Genomic DNA, 15,681 nt, shown 5'->3' with positions numbered 1-15,681 from the left:
GGCTCCACCATTGGCTCTTCCTCATCCAGCCAGCCCTACCCAAGTGTGCAGACTTCCTCCTGGACTCCATCCAAGCTTGTCGAGAAACAACTGGTTTGTTTAGTATTGCCGCAGTGTCCGGTAACACACCCGGAAGCTGTAGAATTCCAGCTGCTGTCACCATGGGGTTTAGTCGGGTGCTTGAGCTTATGAATTATTATTATTATTATTATTATTACTTTTTAATAAAGCTGTATGAGTAAAAGGTGTAAAAATGTTCAGCTGATAATTAGCTGTCAGGGTAGTGTTTTGAATATGATTTCAGTAACCTAAGGATCAGACAACAGATCATTGTCATCTTTTAAATAAAATACTGACACACTTATCCATGTGTAGCTTATCTTACTTTATTTTACTTTTAACGATGCAGCAACAAACAAAACTGAAACTGCCAAAAGTCAAATTAATATCTATCCTTACAAATCGTATTTATCCAGCTACGTCAGCAGGGAGGCATTAACGCTTTGGAATCTCCAAAAGACACCTTTTCTATCCTGCTGGTGTCATTTCCATGTAGGTCAGACAGAGAAGGATCCAGAAGATGAATATTTTATTGTGTAATAAACTACACAACACAGTTCATACGCAGTTTCTAAGATGATTCTTCCTGTATGAGTGGGATGCATCATCAGTTTAAATCAGTTTTCAGTTGTTCAGTTTAAAAGTTAATTCCGCATTGTCTAAAGACCTCTGATCTGTTGCCTGATTGACCAGCAAAGGTCATTTCACTGTGTTCTTGTCATAGAGGAGCAAAGTAAACATTCCTGATTCTGGATAATCTGCATTCATATCTATATCTATATTTATGTGTGGATTCTGGATAATCTATGTTCATATCTATATCTATGTTCATGCTATGTTCATGTTATACTGAGACAGCTGGGGAACTCCTACTCATGCACCATACAGACTGAAAGCGCAACGCCAACGTGGCTGAACATTGGTAAACGATGACTCAGATTCCCCATCTTAAATACTGTAAATGTCCTGCTGTGTTGGTGACTGAGCACATGATTCCTGTTCATATGCCTTGTAATACATCTAACCATCAGAGCCCACTCACAAGCTCTTCTGCTGGCCCACGCTGATGTAGGACACAGAGGAGGCCTCAGATGACGCTGCCAGAATACTGGCCCCCGCGTGTCACTGTCTGTCAGCGATGGCTCCTCTCAGGGTTCCCTTATTGCTTCTGTGTCCCATGTGACTGCCGGCCATGTGACTAGAGACTTTTGGGCTGAGTAGCAGCGGTTATTAATACCGCCAATGGGATTGCCGTGATCCCTGAATGCCCCCACCCCACAGAACAGCAATCTCCTGGCCCATGACCTTTGACCCCAAACACAGCTATAAATAATGGTATTCAGCCATGCCACAACGAGGTGTTCGCTCTCTGAGCTCTAAGGAATGCCGAGGTTGTGGATCGCTGAGCTGGGGGGGGCTCACATGCTAAACGCCCCCTCACCTCCCCCAAAGACCTCATCCTGGCATCTGTTTCATCAGTGAGCTGTCCTATAAATGCCTGACGGTGAGAGTCCCTTAGGAGAGTCACCCAGTGCCTCAGTGACACCACAGTGACACCACAGTCCATCAAGACCAGGAAAGACCCAGTGACACAGCCGACCATGAAGTCTCCGCACCAGGTCGCGTCTCGACGCCGCTTTGCGACGTGACTTCAGAGTGTTTGCTGCCTGCTGCGTGGTCACCTTCACGTTCTCTCCTCCCTCAGGAAACGCCTGCAGTCCCTCAGGAGAGCCTGAGGAAGCAGAGAGACGCCGTCCTCAGCAGAATGAAGAAGCTGGCAGCCAAGCAGGTGGAGGTCACTGTAAGTGTGCAGCATCGTGAGTGTAAGCTGCAAACGCTCCCTGGCCAGGAGAAACATCTAAAATACACTGAGCCATGGGTGTCTCAGCCACAGCCAGTATATGGGCATCATGTGACTGAGGGTAGGAGATGTGAAATATGGATCAATATCTCAGATGACTACGGTTCCTTGATGTTTCTCGTCTGTGTTTGGGATCAGGAGACAAGGACAACCACAATTACACTGTATAATAGTCGGTCACAGCTTTCTAGGCAGAATCCCAAACTGTCTCTGGTTGTGATATTTCCATTCACTCTGCTCTCATTGTGTCTATTTGAACTTGAACTTGCTCATATCATTCATTTCAGAATTCCATTTGTCTTAGTGCGCAATAAAAAGACAGTAATGAATGGACCTGCAGCACCGAGAAGGGGTCTGGTGTGGGTGCTGTGCTTTTTTCTATAGCTAACAAACTAGCTTAGTTATTAATACTCTGTGCATTCTATTTCACTCCATTCTGATCTGCTCCAGTCCATTCTACCCCATCCCTGCTATTCTCTGCCAGTCAGTTCTGTGTGGTCCTGTCCTGCAGAAAAAGTCCACAGCTCTGAAAGAGCGAATAAAGGAGAAATACGAAGACATGAAGAGGGTTCTGGAGGAGGACCTGCATATCACTCTGAGCCAGCTGGACATGGAGGCCACAGCCACCAACAGAACCATTGAGGAGCTGACCGAGAGGTGCTGCCTGCTCGCCCAGGACATTGAGCGGCAGCTATCACAGCTGGACACACATCTGGAGCAGGTACTGACAGTCTCCTCGATACGGAGATCTCCTGCTGGCGGTTCGGTCGGCAGCGTGTGCTGGCTCACTCCACTGCTGGCCTCCTGCTTGTGCTCCTCAAACATACCTGTCACTTTTGACCGTTGACCTTTAAATCTGTGCTTGTTTTCATTCTGCACCCAGAGCTCCGAGACAGAAGAGAGGTAAGGCTGCTGAGTGCTGCCCCTGTGCTGGGAGCCGCGCCACGGTCTTCAGGGACTCATTCTAATCTTCTGATTCATTTTCATCCGACTCCTGGGTTCTTGCAGAAAACTAAGACGTAGCTTTAAACCATGGTACACTCTTCTGGAAAAGCCCAAAAAATACGGATATGCCGTGCTTCTCATCGCCACTAATTGTAGGAATCCTGCTTGAGCAGGAAGTAAAGGAAGGCATGCCTGCTGCATATTCTGCATGCTTCTATCCCCTTCTCGTAAGCGCTTCCAGCAGGGCATTTCCAGCGGGCGCCTCCCCGCTCCTTCACAGGGAGGATAAACACCAACTTCTTTCCCAGACTAGCAGATGTGCTAAAGGTCTGTGACCCTGACCTGGTGCGACTAGATGAGTTCAAGGCTGACCAGGTCCTGGGGATGGCCAACAACCTGCTCCTCTTCATCCGATCGCAGACTCCCGTCACGACAAAACTCCTCCAGAGCTGTGAGTTAATAATAGTAACAGCAACAATAATGACTCTTTATTGATCCCCATGGAAAATCTCTTTGTTCTTACCCCATCTTGCTCTCCATGACACACATAGATGACAGCAATAGTAAGAAATTAGATATCACCCAGTGCTTGACTTCACTAAGGCAGTTAATTAGTGAAGCAGGTGGTATGGAGGTGACTATATTGGTACTTACACATAATTGTGTCATTAGCACAACAATGAAAACTCTATTGAAAACCATCGGGATATAAACTGCGAGTCAGAATAGCACGACTAAAACCGCCGTGTCGACGTTTACTTCCATACTGCGTTGGCCAGCTACAAATGCACATGTTAAAAAAAGGTCTTTCACTCCTGAGACATACAAAAGCTAATGCTTCACTATTCAAGGGCAAAGTGTTCCGTCTCTAATGCATTATGTTGGTTGCCATATGATATTTTGGCTATTAATCATCACCAGTGACGCTCAAAATGTGTGAAAATTTCAATGACGAGGTTCATTGTTTTGTATGATACGCTGAATTATATGTCTGACTCAGAGCAGCTGAAGTAAAAGGAGCAAAGTAGTGAGGGACGAAGTTGGACTGAATTTCTGACCTGGAATTCAGGCCCCAGGACAGCTCCATATATAACTATATAAACAGTTACACTATTTGTATATGTTTTTATGAACATATCCATGATGTAGGCTATGGAACACACATGCTTACCTACACGCTTTAATCATGTGTCCATGGAATTTTTACTGGCACGTTTCACCAGAATCATTTAAGCTTGGAGCGACTTTGACGTAAACCAATAAGGACGCTTCATCAAAGTACCCATTAAATATATGATCTGTGCAAACTCCAATACATACAATAAATTACTTCTTGCACACTTCCTACACAACTTATTTTTCCTGAATTTGCACAGAACATTAACGATGCCGACTTCGATGTTTCCATGCGAATGTGTCATAAAAGCGCGATATTAAGCTGTGCAGTGCTTCTGACACTAACCCAAGATTTAACTAATATCAGGCGAGTGCTGCTCTCAGGATTCAAACTGATTTGGTGATGCTGTAGGGAGAAAGATGCCTCGCTGTTCACAATGCAATTCACTGCACAGTGACCCATTATGCACTAGCATACGTTCTGATATAGATCTTAGGTCAGATACCGTAGTAGAGATGTAAGCATGACGTACCGTATTGTCAGAATTTAGTCAGGAGCACATCATCAGCTCATGCCTATAATATTGTGTGTTACATGTTCTGAAATGTGCGTAGCTGCTCGCATGTGCTGTAACAAAGCTTTATGTCATTATGTCATGCTTGAAGACAGGTATTTTTACATGTCTAGAGGGTAAAAAATGCCATGTCGAGAGGTATTCTGTCTCGGTTTATACCGAAACTGAGACCATAGCGCCGAATGAATGATATGACCTGCCACGAAGAGATTAGGACCTAAAACTGACCCTGGGGGACACCTTGAGTGAGAACAGCAATGGCAGATTTTAACGTTGCGAAGGATAGACAATGCTGATGGCTGCTAGGATGCAAACCAGGAAAGAGCAGCACCAGCAAAACCAGTGTCTCAAAGACATTGTACACTGTACAGTGTCAAATGCAAAACTAAGATGGAGGAGGAGACGTAGGCTGGCTGCCCAAGAGTCTGCAGCCACGACTATCATTAGCCACCATGAGCAATGTCGTGTCAGTGCTGTGTAGGAGAGTGAATCCTGAGTGAAATGGATCATAAAGATTACAAGCACATAAGTGATCTTTAAATGGAGCAGCAACAACCTTTTTTCAAAATCGTAGCCATAAAGGGGAGATTTTAAATGGGTCTGTAAAATTTTATCTATGTGGAGTCCAAACCAAATTTTTTGAGAACAGGTATAACAGCAGCATTTTCGGTTCAGGTTGGATCAACACTCGTATAAAGGCTACGGTGAACAAAATGGGAAGTGGGAGCTGAAAGAGTGTTAAGACGGCTTGACAACTGATATGAAAATGAGTTCGGTTTCAAGATTAGTTCTACAATAGAAGCAGGAGTGGTAGGAATAATTCTGAAAGTGAATGAAAAGGAAGTTCACTAGTAGGGAGTCAGAAGTGGGAGAAAGAGAAGGGTTAGCAGAAAAACATTGATTTAAGGTCTCAGTTCTTGGCTGGACAATTATCAAGAATGCATTACAGAGCTAACCTCCAGTCGCTACAGTGAGCCACATTTGGGAGTTAGCCTGTGGTCGCTAAAGTGAGCCACATTTGGGAGTTAGCCTGTGGTCGCTAAAGTGAGCCACATTTGGGAGTTAGCCTCCAGTCGCTACAGTGAGCCACATTTGGGAGTTAGCCTGTGGTCGCTAAAGTGAGCCACATTTGGGAGTTAGCCTCCAGTCGCTACAGTGAGCCACATTTGGGAGTTAGCCTCCTGTTACTACAGTGAGTCACATTTGGGAGTTAGCCTCCAGTCACTTCAGTGAGCCACATTTGGGAGTTAACCTCCAGTCGCTACAGTGAGCCACATTTGGGAGTTAGCCTCCAGTCGCTAAAGTGAGCCACATTTGGGAGTTAGCCTCCAGTCGCTACAGTAAGCCACATTTGGGAGTTAGCCTGTGGTCGCTAAAGTGAGCCACATTTGGGAGTTAGCCTCCAGTCGCTACAGTGAGCTACATTTGGGAGTTAGCCTCTTGTTACTACAGTGAGTCACATTTGGGAGTTAGCCTCCAGTCGCTACAGTGAGCCACATTTGGGAGTTAGCCTCCTGTTACTACAGTGAGTCACATGTGGGAGTTAGCCTGTGGTCACTGCCATGGTCACAATAAGACTATAGGTACTGGCATCCCAGCCGCAACACGGGGAGTCATAGCCATGTTCTGTTACTATGTGTGAACTGCGTGTGGTATGTTTCAGGTTTTCTGGTCGCATCGTATTGCTAAATGGTTATATATTTCTGTTCAATTGCCATGGTGACCATTCCCAGACAGCAGCGAGGTGCAGCTGGACCCGGACTCCGCTCACCCCAAGCTTGTGATTTCGCCAGACGGTGCTGCAGCCACCTACACGGACACCTGGCAGGAAGTGCCAGAACATGCCATACGCTTCGACACCACACTCAACGTCCTCAGCCTGTGTGGCTTCGGTGATGGCCGACACTACTGGGAGGTAGAGGTGGGAGGGAAGACCTACTGGGAGCTGGGCCTTGCCTATCCCAGCATCCCTCGAAAGGGCCGGGCGGAAGCCTGCTGGCTGGGCCGAGGCGCTCACTCCTGGGGTCTCGAGTTCTTTGATGGGGTGTACACAGCCTGGCATGGGGGTGCCGCCCACCAGCTGCCCGTCACACGCCGCTTTGAACGGGTGGGGGTATTCTGCAGCTTCCCTGGGGGCCTGGTGTCCTTCGTGGGCACAGATGGTAGCATCACGCCACTCTTTTCTTTCTGTGCCGGAACGTTCTCTGAGCAGCTCCACCTGGCCGTGTGCCCCGGCCATGACCACCAGGGCACTAACTACAAGCCTATCCGCATCTGCAGCACCCGCCGAGCTGCATCCACCCAAAGACTGGCACCCGAGGCCAAACAGGCTCCGCCCACTCATTGACTAATCAGGTGTTCATCCGGTCCTCATTCAGGGAATTTGCTGAGTTCTTATCAAGCTTTTTATACCCAAGGCTGTTTCTGCCATGTGGATCGCTGTGTGTGTACATTCACGAGGAAGTGGTGTTTGCAGGAGCTGCCTGAATTTGTATTTCCTGATCGGTTTGTGTACGTTGTGTATGAAGGACTGGAGGATACAATAAACTCATCACGGCAGGACCCGTCCTGTTGTAATAAAACACATTTATTGAGCTTGCATTCTTATGTTATCATACAAGCTTATCAAACAAACCCCCCAGCTTAGAAATCTTGGGGTGGTCTTGCCATTGGTGATCCTGCTGCTGGGACCCCTCCCTCCCTGGAACTGCCTGCTTCACAGCAATAGATATATTTCCTGAGGGAGACCATGTAAACACTGTCAAGTATTCCACCGATTCCGTTTAGAAATCTCCCTCTCCGCTCTTCAAGGTCTCAGAATCTTATCTTATCTTAATATCTTAGCACCATCATCTCATCATCATCGTCACACCATCATCATCATCATCATCATCATCATCGTCACACCATCATCATCATCAGACAAATATTAAAATATCTGAAAATCAAAAAAAAAGGGAACAGGACTGGAGAGAACAGAGTATGTGAAGTAAAGCGGGTTGGTCACACGGCCCATTTTAGCTGCTGGTTCCGGTTCTAGTTAGGCTATGAAATAACCCTGAGCTTCGAATAAGAGCAGCTAAGCCCAGCAATGCGTGTCTTTGGGAGTCACACTGAAAGAGACGCGGCTTTGGCTTGGTGAACATCTGCCGTAAGGGTGTCCAGTCGCAGGCGTGACCCCCCCCCCCCCCCGTTTCCCCAGGAACGTCAGTAATGTTGCACGCGTGACCGGCTGCATGGTGTCAGTACGCGGGTGACAAAGGGCTGCCCGCTGTTTATATTTGGCGACTTTTATGATTGACAGTGAGGTGTCACTAGGCAGGGTGCGAGTTTCCCAGTCATGTGCTTATATCTCCACTGGCAAGCATGTATCTGTAATACGTGGAAATGTACACATGCAGCGCACACCAAAAATCACTGCAAATCAGCAGACCCGACTTTATGGACTGGTGGGGGGCAGAGGTGGGGGCTGTCCACTTCGCTGTTAGTGTGTCATGCCAAAGGGCTCTGACATTTTCTGAGAAAATTTGAGTTATGCAATAATCCCATAACCGTGAGGCCCAGGCGGAGCTAAATAGTAGCAACTCATTAAAAACCATACGATTGGTGGAAGGTTCCAGAAACAGAGACACCTGCAATCTTCTGTCTGTCAGGGCTCAGACAGTAAATGGCAGATGATTATCAAATACAGATAAGACCGGAATTCCTGCTGAATATTAAGTGCTTACACATGAAATCCCACACTTAAGGCACAATTCCCACACTGGTTATCCCACATTGATGGTCCAAAAATATCTGAAAATTCCCAAGGTACAAAGAGTAATGAGGACATCCACAGCACATGGCATCATCCCTGATGGCGTGAGCACTGGAGGCTCCAGATCAGCCCTGAAAGTACAGCTCCTTGGTCAGCATGGAGACAATACATGGGATCTGCTTCTTTTCGGTGAAGCGTGGGTCCTCAGACCAGGACTCGAAGCTGGTGGCAACCTTGTAGTTGACGCGCGTGAGGATCTGCATGATCTCCAGCTGTTTTCCAAACTCCTTGAGCACGGAGCAGAGTGCCTGAACAAACCAGGAGCCTCGACCTGGGTTCCTCCAGGAGTAGTAACCTGGGGAACACACAGAGAGCTGTGGGTCAGTGTCTGGGAAGTGGGGAGTGTGTGTACGTGACCATGGTGGAGGCAGAGAGGGGACCACGCGTGTCCGTCAGGGTGGTGAGGAGTGGAGTGCACGTGTACGTCAGGGTGGTGAGGAGGGGAGTGCACGTGTCCGTCAGGGTGGTGAGGAGAGGAGTGCACGTGTCCGTCAGGGTGGTGAGGAGAGGAGTGCACGTGTCCGTCAGGGTGGTGAGGAGAGGAGTGCACGTGTCCGTCAGGGTGGTGAGGAGTGGAGTGCACGTGTCCGTCAGGGTGGTGAGGAGTGGAGTGCACGTGTCCGTCAGGGTGGTGAGGAGTGGAGTGCACGTGTCCGTCAGGGTGGTGAGGAGAGGAGTGCACGTGTCCGTCAGGGTGGTGAGGAGAGGAGTGCACGTGTCCGTCAGGGTGGTGAGGAGAGGAGTGCACGTGTCCGTCAGGGTGGTGAGGAGAGGAGTGCACGTGTCCGTCAGGGTGGTGAGGAGTGGAGTGCACGTGTCCGTCAGGGTGGTGAGGAGAGGAGTGCACGTGTCCGTCAGGGTGGTGAGGAGAGGAGTGCACGTGTCCGTCAGGGTGGTGAGGAGAGGAGTGCACGTGTCCGTCAGGGTGGTGAGGAGAGGAGTGCACGTGTCCGTCAGGGTGGTGAGGAGGGGAGTGCACGTGCCTGACACAGGGTTACCTGGCACAGTGGAGTAGGCAAACAGGAAGTCGGCCTCCACAGGGACCTTGTTTCTGGGGTTTGCATCGGTCTCCAGTGTGTCGTTTGGGGGCCCGGCATCCGTCTCGATTCCATCGTCAAACTGGGAACCTCGGCAAGCCTGTAACCACCAACGGAAGTGAGGACAAAATGGTGCGCAGACACATAGAGACTGCAAACAGAAGTGACAGGCTGGGGAAGTGACTCTGCAGCACGCTTATCTTACTACTCAGGCGGAACGTGCTCCAACGCAATGTGGAAGTGAAGGGTTCTGGGAAGTGTAGTCTCTTTTCTGTGCCCACACTGACCCACCTTCTGTAATGGTATACATAAGTGGATTCTGGAACATGTAGTCACCTGGGGCCTGTATTTTTCCGCTAACCTGGATGAAGAAGAGCTTTGGCTTGCCCACCAGGCTCCTGCACACATCCCCCCGGAAGAGAGAGGTCAGCGTCTTGAGGGGCATGAGCCCGTCTGTGCCAAAGACCAAGCTCTCCTCACCATGGGTGAGCAGGATGCAGGCGAAGCAGGAGCTATTGCTGTGGTCCTCCTGAGAAGCTGGTCGGGGGACACAAACCAACACAAACCAACAAACCCGTTGATAAAGCTGGACCAATCAAAGGCACAGAGTGTCACATGGTAAAGGCGTGGCCTATGTAGAGTGCTTCACAAGCCAAAGGACCTATGGCTGAATATCCCAAGGTATCTGTCCATATGTACAAATAGGTCACAGTCTCAACCATGCCTTCTAATTGAATAATACCAAGATTGCCCAGCTGGTAGTTCCAAAGGACTGATATTATCAACATAAAAGAAACATTAACCACCATTCAGTAAGTGTCATCCTCGTCAGCTATAAACCCTTAGTCATGGATTGCTATTGTTACTGTCTGTTAGCAGTGTGAGCAGTGAGCCAGAGCCTGCACAGAAATCTGCAGTGTGAATGAGAAACGCCGGCAGGGTGTGTGCTCACCTTCCCTCAGCAGCGCCTCCATCTGGCTGCACGTCTGGTCGTTGTACACACAGGCATTAAAGCCCAAGTTCCTGAAGCACTGCAGCAGCTCCCCAGCATCCCGGTCAGTGCCGTTCCGCACACTCATCCCTGCGACACACAAGATGTTGGTGTCAAGTGGACCCGTGGGCTGTTTGAAGGCGGTGCCATGTTGAGTGCACTCATGCAGAATTAGTCCACAATCTCCCTCCCTCACTCACTCACTCACTTGGAATAAGTGGTTATAAGAAACATATAGATGTAAATTAAACAGCAGTACCTGTTTCCGCTTTAAAGTTCTTGTTGTTGATGATGATGCACTTCCCCAGCTGACAGTGGTTCATATCGTACCGAAAGTCAGGGCAAATGATCCTGGAATTGCTGCCCTGCTTACCTAGCTGGCCATCCTTGTTCTTCCTCCTGTGGTGAGGAAAACACACGAAGGGAGTGATAGAGGGATTCATGGAACGTCTGTGAAAACCAATCAACACGAAGGCCACCGAAACGCTGTCACAGTGACCGACGAGCAGGGCTGGTGTGCATTATTCCAGTGGCCGCATCAACAACTAAGCAGCAACGTTGGCAATTGACTGACCAACTTTAATAACCTATGCATTAATGTGCCCCTGCATGCCCCCCCCGCTGCCTGAGCCCAGAAATGGTGGGGCTGTTTCTGAGCCTCCCACACCAAGTATAAGGTGAGCCCCCCTCCCCTGGAGTGTGATAGTCTGGGCCTTCTAGGTCATGGCATCTCCAAAGCTAGCCAAGATACCTGCAGAATGCCAGCAGGTCCCCAAGGCTGAAGAGCAGAGAGCCTCTGGCCGGGTTTAGCTCAGGATCAGCCATGAGGGAGTCGTATGCATCCACGCATCGCACGTGGCATTAAAAGGACATTCCTTAGGCTGCTCTATAGGCTGACCACCCCCCTGCTAGGGCTGGGGGCAGGGGCGGATCTCGAGAAATTTTCTTAGGGTTGGGGTGGCAAAATCAAAGCAGGCGCATCATTCTCTAATATGCACCATATATAGTTAAAATATATCAAATGCAGTAAGTACACACGTTTCATATAAACATAGGCTATAACTTTCTTATTGGCATTAGCTCAAATGAACATTTCAGTTAGATAAAAAAAATATGCATTTTGATAACTGTCAGTTTCTGAAATTATGCAAATGCAGATTTAACATTCCTGTTAATACTGAAACTAAAATTCATTGGCATACACATATTAAAGTTTGTCTTTACCGCATTTTGTTTCTGATAATAACCGCAGGTTTCAGCCTATACTATAGCGCAAAACACTAAATCATACACATTAACTGTATGAAAGCACTTCATGTAGAAAATTTTAAACCTCGTTTTTCATGATTTATTGGGCTAATAACATTTACCTTGATGCGATTTCCAGAGTGTAAGTATGGGTGCGTTAGACTTCATGCAGCCGCTTACAGCGCTGGCTTAATGGAATGCATTCTGGTCCTGACGCAATGCATCATGGTTAGATTTTTTTGTCCGACTTCAGCCGGCGTTGCAGAATGTCACCATGTCACATGGTACAAAAACCTCGCGAGATCAAGACGACTTAAGACTTTTCTTCCGAAACGAGTACTAATCAAGACATGACCCCCCGCGCAGTGACCCAGCAGGTCACAGTGACAGTGACACACGGGAGAGTACTGATCGTGCCCTGACCCCCAGCGCAGTGACCCAGCAGGTCACAGTGACAGTCACACATGGGAGAGTACTGCTCGTGCCCTGACCCCCAGCGCAGTGACCCAGCAGGTCACAGTGACAGTCACACATGGGAGAGTACTGCTCGTGCCCTGACCCCCCGCGCAGTGACCCAGCAGGTCACACTGACAGTCACACACGGGAGAGTACTGCTCAAGACCTGACCCCCCGCGCAGTGACCCAGCAGGTCACAGTGACAGTCACACACGGGAGAGTACTGCTTGAGACCTGACCCCCCGCGCAGTGACCCAGCAGGTCACAGTGACAGTCACACACGGGAGAGTACTGCTCGAGACCTGACCCCCAGCACAGTGACCCAGCAGGTCACAGTGACAGTGACACATGGGAGAGTACTGATCGTGCCCTGACCCTAATTCTTACCAACAACCGCACGCACTCTCTCCTCACTGAGGCTGCGGGCACGTACCTGACCTCGTCATTTACTGGCACTCCTGGCTCCATGGGAACGTGCTCTGCTGTCCTGGCTTTCATCTGCTTTGCGTTCACCAGGCACCAAGCCCTCCTGCACGCTGTACTGCAGTGCCTGTCGCTCCTCTGGGCCCCCTGGGCCCCCTGTGCCCTGAGTCAGCAGGTTCTCTCTTGCCAGACCTTTCTGAAGGCCATTCACTTGCTCACACGAACTCCACACCCCCCCCCCCCCCCCACCGCTGCTAACCAGCACAATCAGCTCACGCCACATCTGGAGAGACCCCAAAGTGACACTTTTTTAGAAGGGCACCAGGAACAGCACATGCACCCCTGCCCATATGCACACAGCCACACCCACATACTTGAAGGGGGAGCCAGCTCAGCTACAAAGCCCTGCCCCCTGGAGGCTGCCATTGTACTCTTAATACTGCAGCCTCTATAATAAGGAGGGCACTTTGTGAACCTGATTCCACAATCTACCTGCAAGGGTATCTGTCTGTGATGCACATGCCAGGACCAAAGCATCTCTCTCTTAATGCTCACAGAGACACTAGGGCTGAAATACAGCTTAGATTTCTGTCAGGGAAAACAGGAGGGCCAGATAACAGAGTGCATCTTTGCTAATAATAATAAACTGGTTTTAAGAACAAACAAAAATTCCCACGTTTTGAGCCGCATGAGTTTTGAAATAGCTGCTGTTTCCGAACAGGTTTGTGTAAATTACGCGTTTGAAAGGTCGCAGCGCCCCCTTGTGGATGCGGGGTGTTTCTTCTGCTGGTATAGCGCGGTTGCGACAAGTCTAGCGTCGTACCTGAATTATTTGTGGTACGTCTGTTTGCAGAGTGCGTCACCAGGTTTGAGGGTGACACCTAATCCATGTCCGGGGGACACTATGAGCTATGGCTATGACAGGGTTGGTGATCATGATGTCACTAATGTTAATACCGAACAGCCGTATAAGTCTTTCATTCGTGGAAATAAACCGGAAAAAGCACAAGACGAGCCCAGCAATTTAGCCAAACACAGGAGCCTTTCAGTTTTAAAGTAGTTTGTAAAACCTTAAGTATATCATAGTGGATTAGGGGGTCACCCTACCAGGTTTAGCCAACATTTTGAATAAGGTATAACTTCTCTTTGAGGTAACAATTTTACCAATTTTAATCATGAAGCTGATCATTTGATTGTTATAATAAAAATAATGGATGGGTGAGTGGATGGATGGACGGACGGACGGTTAACAGGACGGATGAATGTGTTGTACTGAGACTGCCTTGCACGGTCTGTAAGCACTGCGCGCGGAGTGGTACTTCAATGAAGTAAATGCACCTTAGCGGAGCCGGTTAGTACAGCTGTCTTCCGTGGTCGTACCTTTCCTACCCACGCATCCAACAAATGTACACTAATTGCTTAATTCATAAAAAATCAGCCTCCGATTATTATTACTTTTCCTAAATATTAGGCTACATTAAATACCCCTTTACATATTATACCGACGCTGGCTGTCCATTTAAAGTACAGTGTCGATGTTGGCGAGCAGAGAGTATGTAAGCTTAGAGCCCGACGAGACACTGCTGTTGTACCTTTGTGTTGGGTGCTTATAAAACTAGAAAAACTTACCGCCCGAACAGGAGGAACCTGCCGCTTCTGTCCGGCTTAGCGTCGGTCTCGTCCTCGAGATCCTCCAGCTGTTTCTCGTCCTCTAAATTCTCTTCATCTTCCAAGATCCCCTCAACCTCCGGGCCTTCCTCAGCCGGATTAACCTTGGTCTTGTCCGCCATTATCCCTGCATGTGAAAGTTTAAATGAATTCTGAATAATACGGATTGAGAAACAAAATAGTCCTATCTTTGGTGATCAGAAATACCCTCGATCTCCCCTGATCCGCTCCGCTTCATACACGAATGGTCCTCTGCAAACAATGCGAAGTATTGTTGCCATGTTCAGGAGCATTACGGAGCGGCCTTCTGCCTCTGCTGCCTTCCCAAGCTGCCTGTTCTGCCCCATGATCCGGTCTGCCTCGCCTGACCCCCCGACTGACCCATCTCCATCGATCCACCTCCCCTGTCCCCTTCTCGTCCCAAACGTCCCCCCCTATTTCGGACCTCTCTCTTGGCTTTGTCTGCACCAAGCTTGTTAATGAAACTCCTCGTCTCCCGCAACACGGGGTCTGCCTCCAGTTTGCCTTCTGTTCATTACACTGATTCATTACGCTTTTTCATTACACTTCATTACACGGATTGATAATATAATAAAATGATCGTAAGCGTTTATAATTTAAGAATTATTGTTAAAATACTTATTGTGCCATTCCGACTACATTAAGCGATGAGTCACTGGGAGATACTCGTGTGTCAATCTAATCCACACATGATTAACACTGACAGCTCATGGTAATCAGTGATCTCATCTTCTAAACAACAAAAAACACATGTCATGTAATCTATTAAGTTTGATCTACGATACATACAGAATATCACCCTGGCTCTTCCTCTCCAGTGTCGGAAATGACTAATAAAATGGTGCTTTTACCTGTTATGTAAAACACGCTCCGCCTGTCCGCTACGACAAAAAGATTCATACAGAACGAGAAACCCACATTATAACATGACCCAAGTACTGGGGTTAAGGCGGAAACGACACGACTTACTATTCACGTGTCCCCAAATCGCTATGTGCCCAGCGGACGCACACTACCAGCAATCTGCGTACTATCTGCTTTCTCTTTCGCTTTACGGCCATTTACGGTAAATTTACCGAAAGGGAGAAAACGAAAGATGCGAAAGCTGAGCGAACTTCCGCAAAAACAAACTTAACGTAACAATGACGAGACTTTGTAAGCAGCCAAATGTGACTCATGCATGTGGGAGCACGGGGTGATTTCGCCAGCCAGTCATTAAATAGAAGCAGAAACAATAACCCTTGCATGATTATTAAACATTAAGGCCACCTCAGTTTATGTGGAGACCAATATGCCAGGCATGGAGACCCTGAAGACCTTGCAGTCTAATTTTGGAGCTTCATAACAGCTTTGGAGTATCACATGTCAGGTCAGAGTGCTCTCACGGACAGCAGCAAACATGAGGAGGGACCCAGAGGGAACCCTGTACACCACCAGTAACCTCTATTTGCAGATTGTCAGGT

The 15,681-nt window shown here is 48.3% G+C and overlaps 2 protein-coding genes across 6 annotated transcripts; one reads left to right on the top strand and one right to left on the bottom strand.

Annotated features, from left to right (window-relative positions):
• Positions 1-1,442: 1,442 nt before the first annotated feature.
• si:ch211-28p3.4 (probable E3 ubiquitin-protein ligase TRIML1) lies at positions 1,443-7,151 on the top strand. Its single transcript, XM_048987673.1, has 6 exons — positions 1,443-1,679; positions 1,766-1,861; positions 2,433-2,642; positions 2,805-2,824; positions 3,175-3,317; positions 6,291-7,151. Exons 1-6 carry the CDS (start codon positions 1,662-1,664, stop codon positions 6,902-6,904), a joined length of 1,101 nt encoding a protein of 366 aa, XP_048843630.1. The 5' UTR covers positions 1,443-1,661; the 3' UTR covers positions 6,905-7,151.
• casp7 (caspase 7, apoptosis-related cysteine peptidase) lies at positions 7,124-15,352 on the bottom strand. Of its 5 annotated transcripts, XM_048987676.1 has the most exons (8): positions 15,008-15,029; positions 14,405-14,449; positions 14,159-14,324; positions 10,662-10,801; positions 10,364-10,492; positions 9,773-9,948; positions 9,373-9,511; positions 7,124-8,669 (listed from the first exon to the last, which is right to left on the bottom strand). In XM_048987676.1, the coding sequence occupies exons 2-8, from the start codon at positions 14,433-14,435 to the stop codon at positions 8,440-8,442; spliced, it is 1,011 nt and encodes a 336-aa protein (XP_048843633.1). In that variant the 5' UTR covers positions 14,436-14,449; positions 15,008-15,029; the 3' UTR covers positions 7,124-8,439. The 5 variants fall into 5 exon arrangements, with proteins under 5 accessions (XP_048843633.1, XP_048843631.1, XP_048843634.1 ...); XM_048987674.1 differs by lacking the exons at positions 14,405-14,449; positions 15,008-15,029 and adding an exon at positions 15,070-15,352; XM_048987677.1 differs by lacking the exons at positions 14,405-14,449; positions 15,008-15,029 and adding an exon at positions 15,188-15,352.
• Positions 15,353-15,681: the final 329 nt, after the last annotated feature.

This window comes from Brienomyrus brachyistius, chromosome 20, assembly GCF_023856365.1.
Source record: "Brienomyrus brachyistius isolate T26 chromosome 20, BBRACH_0.4, whole genome shotgun sequence".
NCBI lineage: Eukaryota > Metazoa > Chordata > Actinopteri > Osteoglossiformes > Mormyridae > Brienomyrus > Brienomyrus brachyistius.
Note: the sequence above shows the minus strand (reverse complement) of the source record. Positions and strands in the feature narration are given on the sequence as shown.